This window comes from Sinocyclocheilus rhinocerous, unplaced genomic scaffold (assembly GCF_001515625.1).
Source record: "Sinocyclocheilus rhinocerous isolate Xijiao unplaced genomic scaffold, SAMN03320098_v1.1 scaffold19, whole genome shotgun sequence".
Lineage (NCBI taxonomy): Eukaryota > Metazoa > Chordata > Actinopteri > Cypriniformes > Cyprinidae > Sinocyclocheilus > Sinocyclocheilus rhinocerous.
This window is the reverse complement of record NW_015638975.1, coordinates 1,521,318-1,527,398: the sequence shown is the minus strand read 5'-3', so window position 1 is coordinate 1,527,398 and position 6,081 is coordinate 1,521,318. Positions and strand designations below refer to the sequence as shown.

Below are 6,081 nucleotides of genomic sequence, written 5' to 3'. Positions count from 1 at the left end.
ATAATGCTAAAGCTTAAATGTATTACTCACCAGTAATATGCAGAATCTAGCTCATAGTTATGGAATAACCTCCTTTAAGGGTTCGCAGCTTCTCCAACAGTTCACTGAGAATCAACATCCCTTTAGTCTCAATAGTGTAGTCAATTGTTTAAGAGTTTACACTCTGATAGGTCCATGAGTACATGCTGGAAGGGGCATCATCCTACTAAGCATAGCAACTTATGTCATGCAGACATAACAATCAGCCCTTCTGTACTTATTAAATACAACATAAACTCAAACACACATTCCAAATAAACACACATTGCTCTAATGCACTACAGCAATGGAAAAAAAAAGAATAAAAAATGAATCTGAAACTGTGGCATATTTAATAAATTAACAGGGTTTAATCAAATAAGCTTGGTTCACTTGCCATTTCAACTTAATCTGATCTGGTACACAAATAACCAAAGGTGGACAACATGTTCTATGTAAACACTGCCTGAACAAATTACAGCTGTTCACGTAACATCAATAAAGGAAGGATCATGACTTTAAATACACCCTAATACATAATAATAATCAAAACATAACATCTTGTTTTTCAATAAAGGAAGCATCATGATTTTAAATACACCTAATACATAATAATAAATCAAAACATCTTGTTATGTGATTTTACAACTTAAAATGATCAGATCTGTTTTATATTGATAGACCAAAGAGAAAAGGACAAAATAGAAGAAAAAATAAACTGTAGCACCATTGGTAATCGCTCAAATTTTTTTTTTTTTTTTTAAATAGGAAGATTAAATTGACCCTATTAATATATATAAAAAAACATTAACTAATTTAACCTTTTAATCATAAATAATAAACTCATAAACAATTGTGTTACATATTTTTCATGTATATAGTTCTCTCTGACTGACCATACCTGCTTTTATTCAGGTCTATATTCCCCAGCGTAGTCTCTTCAGCACATTTATCTGGCCTGTGTTTATATAACGATATGTGATCAGTGGGAGGGGGGTTATTAATGTGTCATCTCTGCTGGTCCAGATTGCTGCCTGTCAGCAGGTCTCCTCCACAGGATCTATTCAGCAACTCTTTCAGTGCTTCATTGACATCTGTATTAAACACGCTGCTAAAGCTACAGTTTGGGAAGGTGACCTGGAAAGAACCCACCACTTCCTGTACCCACTGCAGCTCGGCACACAGCTCCTTTTGCAAGGCCTCATAACGAGTCTGCCTCTCCTTATATCGCTCGCTCACTCGGCTAACGCTGGCATCCACACTCCTCATGTCTTCGTGAACACCCCTCCTCTGGGCCTCGACTTTACGAAACTCATAACGGAGCTGGGACAACTCATGTCTGATGCTTTCGCTTTCTTCTTTGTATGACATCTCCTTCTCATTGTAGATGGACACTAGTGCATCAATGTCTTCCTGCAGGGAGTCGTGGGCTGACGCCAGCTGGCAGAAAGTGCCTTCCATGGCCGACACGTCCTCCTCCACCTGTGCGAAGCGTTCAAAGTTGATGTAGGTGTTGTTAGGAGGCATACTGGAGTGGGACTTGATGGTGTACTCTTTGAGACGCTTCGTCTTCAGCTGCCTACGCTCTCTCTTCCTCTCTGGTGCTTTGCTGCGTTCCTCTTTATGCTCGTTAGACTGCCAACAGAGAATGGGGTTAAGACTGAGAGTGATATTTAAGGACAGAGTGAGAGAAAGTGAAAAAATTAATGCCTATAAATGACTTTCAGGCACACAATCACAAGCTCATAACATACCTTAATCCAGGGGTGGTTCAAGGCATCTTGAATTGTGAGTCTCTTTCTGAAACACATGATTAAGATGGTAATTTATGCCATATTACTTGCAACAAGCACCATATTCTGTTTTGTCACAAACACAAAGCTCACACTCAAACACAAATGGCGTTAGATGATCTCAGCCCTCTGCACTTACTTGGTGTCCTTTTCCAGCAGCTGTCGTATAAAATTCTTGGCAAGCTCACTGGTGTGGCCAAAGAATTCATCATCAAACTCATAGTTCATGGCTGAGATGTTTCCCAGAGTGTCTTGCTTCGTTTCTCCTAGGAAAGGAGATGCCCCACTCAACCTACATTTGGAAAGCGTATTAGTAACATATTAGACGTATTAGAACTTTGCTATAATTTCATATGCATGTATAGGCTTGAAAAAATAACGTTTTTGTGTACTTACAGAATATATGTTATAACACCAACACTCCTATAAAAGTAAAGCATTTAATTTAATTATTAACCATTTAAAAAAAAGTTCAAATTATTGAGATATTTACATTTAATTAACAATACAAAAAATTATCCTTACCACATATCTGCTTCCAGTCCCAGTGGCTCATAATTCACAATCTCTGGAGCTGAAAACCGTAAAAACAATATGAAGTGCAAAAAATTCAGAAGAGGAATAAATCATTAAAAGAATAGTTCACCCAAAAAAGAAAATGTGTGGAAAATATATACTCGCCCTCAGACCATCCAAAATTAGTTTGTTTTTTCATTAGAACAGATTTTGTGAAATTTAGCTTTACATCAATGGGTGCCGTCAGAATGAGCGTTCAAACTGCTGTTAAAAACATCACAATACTCCACAAGTAACCAACACGACTCCAGTCAATCTATCAACAAAAAGCAAAAGCTGCGTGCTTTGTAAGAAACAAATCCATCATTAATGTGTTTTCAACTTTAAACAAGGCCTATATCCATAATATTGTGTACTCCATCTGAATCAGGAGAGAAATATGCCCCGTTTACAAGCAAAAATAGTCCACAACAGTTCTAAACAAATATGTTGGTGGATTTTAATGCGAGAGGACAACAGGAGGTGGACTTTTTCACTGAAGGAAGCATTATTATGGATTAGAAGTGATGGTTTTAAGTTAAAACGTCTTAATGGATATGTTTCTTACAAACACACACTTTCCCTCACTTCACGAGACGTTCACTGATGGACTGGAGTCGCATTGATTACTTGTGGGTTATTGTGATGTTTTTATTTGAACTCCGATTTTGATGACACCCATTCACTGCAGAGGATTCATTGGTGAGCAAATGATGTAATTCTAAATTTCTCCAAATCTGTTCCAAAGAAGCAACAAACTCATCTTGGATGGCCTGAGAGGGAGTAAATATTCTGCAAATGTTCATTTTCGAGTGAATTATTCCTTTAAGAATGAAAAAAGTGTGTTAGGGGTCATTCACACAGAACACATTTTTGCGTTCCACTGCACTGCTTTTGTGTTAAACAATGTAAAGATGCTAGACGAACATGTTTGACTGTTGCGCTCACGTCTTGCATTGTACACAGCGTCTTACGCATGACACAGCAACTGTGGGACTCAAGTGCATTTTAAGAAACGTGTTCTGTGTGAATGGCCCCTTAGTGTGCATGTTAAAGGCAGCAGGCTTTAGGGTTTAAACAGAACATGTATCATACCAACAAACTCTGGTGTTCCAAAGATGTTTTTAAACTCAACCCCTTCAGCAATCTTGTGGGCCAAGCCAAAATCAATGAGTTTGATTCGGGGCAGAGGGGTGTTCTTATCCAGAAGCATGATGTTTTCAGGCTGCAAACCGGAAAATAAATTACACACACAGGAGCACACCCACACTTATACACACATACAAAGACACACTGTTCTTCTGCCAGAGCATTCTGCAGCACTCCACATCTGTCAGCGCAAATGTGTTGTACTGTAATGTTCTGCGGCAGTGTTATGAGACCAGTGGGTGTACTGTACCTTCAGGTCAAAATGAGCAATATTCCTTGTGTGCAAATAGTGCACGCCCTCTAAAATCTGTTTAATAAACTGTGTGGCTTCCTCCTCACTTAGAGACTCTTTCTCTGCCAAAAAGTCGAAAAGCTCTCCTCCTGACACCCTACAAATATACATAATCTCCTCTCAGTAACAATATGTAGGTGAAAAATTTAATAAAATACGCACATAAAATATGATCCAAGCCCAAACTTATGTAATAACGAAATCATTTATATAAGCATCAGAACAAGCTTTACTCACAGCTCCAAAATCAACACCACATCTGTCTTGTTCTCAAACACATCATGTAACATGACGATATTGGGATGGTGTATCTGCTGTAGGATGTTGACCTCTCGCTCAATCTCTTCTCGGAGCACACCTCGCCGGCTAGCAATACTCTGACTCTTCTTTATGAACTTGGCTGCAAAATCCCGGCCTGAACTCTTTTCACGACACTGCTTAACAATTGCAAACTGCCCACTGAAAAACACATGAACAGTTATAAAACACACACTGACACAAACAACACACCATAATGCATCCTTTAAGTGTTTATACTGTATATAGACACTTAAAGGCCAATGTATATAATATGTTGTATTTTATTTTATATTTTGTCATTTGTACACTGCAGATTGTTTTTATATTCAGTTCATATCAGAGACCTAATTAAAATGTTGATGTTTTCATACTGTTTATGCAGTTTTAACAATCTCTGATCTCTGATCCTCAAGTTTTGATGACCCTGTGACCCTTATATAGCAACTATATGAATGCAGCTGTGTAGTGTGTATCATATGTATTGCAGCAATCAGCAAGTATATGATAAACCACCAAGTAAACAGCAATTTTTTTTTTACCTGCCAAGTTCCTCTCCAATCTCATAGTAATTCTCGACTTGCTGCTGCTTGAACACAGCCATTGTGATCTTATTTAAGAAACAAAAAAGATTATTAGATTTACTGGACTCATAACAAACAGTATACACACAAAAATGTATAGGCCTAATTGTTTTAGTCAATCTCGATGTATAAATGAACTAAGTAAAATCTCAATTTAATGCATATACAGTAAAATAAAGTTAATCATACAGTATTATATGGTTTGTTGTGACCTAAATATTTCATTCATGATGGTGGGACAAATTTAGATCTTAAGTGTGCAAGATAAGGATGAGGCCTCACCTATATTTAGCCTAAATTTATCCAAGGAAAACTGGTGTCTAGAATATAGAAAAAATGGAAAACTCACAAAATGCCCCATGGAAAAAGTCTATTTTGACAGGTATTTTCTAACTGACAAGATATGCTTCCCATTGTAACACTTCTAATGTGCATTCGATGCTTCTCTCGAAACAGAAGCACTTTTTACCTGACAAACACGACAATTTTAACTACTGTTCATCCTGGAGGTAGGTTTGATCGTCACAACACCGGATAAATAGCAGATCTCCAAAAAGACGGTGTAATTGCACTCCCTTCGTTTGTTTTTAATTTTCGAAATTGTAGAAAATTAAAGAAATTAAACATAACTGCAATAAAAGTCATCAAATGCATTCCCACAGCGGTAACATATAAGGACTAATCTAAAGAGTTCGTGTGACAATTGCATGTCTAATGTATTTATTAAAAGTAAGTAAAAGAACAAGTAATGTACCTACCTGTCATCACCAACAAATATGTTACGTTTCTGAATCCTATCATGCGCGTGAGCTTTCTTCACAGACCATTGGAAAAGCGCACGATTCCCGTCAGCAGCAGCGTGTAGTGTTTCTAAAAGTGGACACGCCACCTGTTGAACTCATGCCTGAGCATAAAAACGACAAGAGTCGACAACACAACATAAGGGATTCTTCTGAATTATATCCAGGTTGGAAGGTCGTTGCTGTCGCTGTCTGTGGGTCACAGAATGATAAACGTTGTCCGTTGTCTCACTCTTCTATTCTGTTTACTGCTGACATGTGCTCAAGCTTATCATTTTTAACACGTGACAAACAGTTGTATCTGTATGTAGTTTTTGTAATGACGTAATAAAACACTTGCAAATACTTTTAAGTAAATAACAAAAACGAGCATGCCAAGTGTTTTTAGAATTTATTTATTATTTGCCACAATTTATTTTAATGAGAAATTTACTTTGACTGTTAAACTACATAGACATTTTTCACTCTTTGCCCCATCAAAAAGATTGAACTTTATTTGATTTAATTCATAAATTGAAAACATATATCTCATAGAACAGCATAAATTGCTTCAGTATAAATTTAGGACTAATTCCTGACTGATTCTTTTTTCT

General features: G+C 37.0%; 1 protein-coding gene across 2 annotated transcripts; it reads right to left on the bottom strand.

The window, feature by feature from the left end:
- Nucleotides 1–810: 810 nt before the first annotated feature.
- LOC107750518 (death-associated protein kinase 3-like) lies at nt 811–5,732 on the bottom strand. 2 transcript variants are annotated; one of them, XM_016565933.1, is made up of 11 exons: nt 5,447–5,732; nt 4,971–5,008; nt 4,647–4,714; nt 4,045–4,266; nt 3,766–3,904; nt 3,462–3,591; nt 2,337–2,385; nt 2,208–2,234; nt 1,951–2,103; nt 1,773–1,818; nt 811–1,653 (listed from the first exon to the last, which is right to left on the bottom strand). In XM_016565933.1, exons 3-11 carry the CDS (start codon nt 4,706–4,708, stop codon nt 1,027–1,029), a joined length of 1,455 nt encoding a protein of 484 aa, XP_016421419.1. In that variant the 5' UTR covers nt 4,709–4,714; nt 4,971–5,008; nt 5,447–5,732; the 3' UTR covers nt 811–1,026. The 2 variants fall into 2 exon arrangements, with proteins under 2 accessions (XP_016421419.1, XP_016421420.1); XM_016565934.1 differs by lacking the exon at nt 4,971–5,008.
- Between the last annotated feature and the right edge of the window lie 349 nt (nt 5,733–6,081).

Bases quoted from the DNA above. Each gene is read 5' to 3' on its own strand.
- LOC107750518 (XM_016565933.1), bottom strand. From the start codon at position 4,708: ATGGCTGTGTTCAAGCAGCAGCAAGTCGAGAATTACTATGAGATTGGA. The intron at 4,267-4,646 runs GTAAAAAAAAAA...TGTGTTTTTCAG, and splicing joins ATTGGAGAGGAACTTGGCAG to TGGGCAGTTTGCAATTGTTA. The intron at 1,819-1,950 runs GTAAGTGCAGAG...CATGTGTTTCAG, and splicing joins CTGCTGGAAAAGGACACCAA to AAAGAGACTCACAATTCAAG.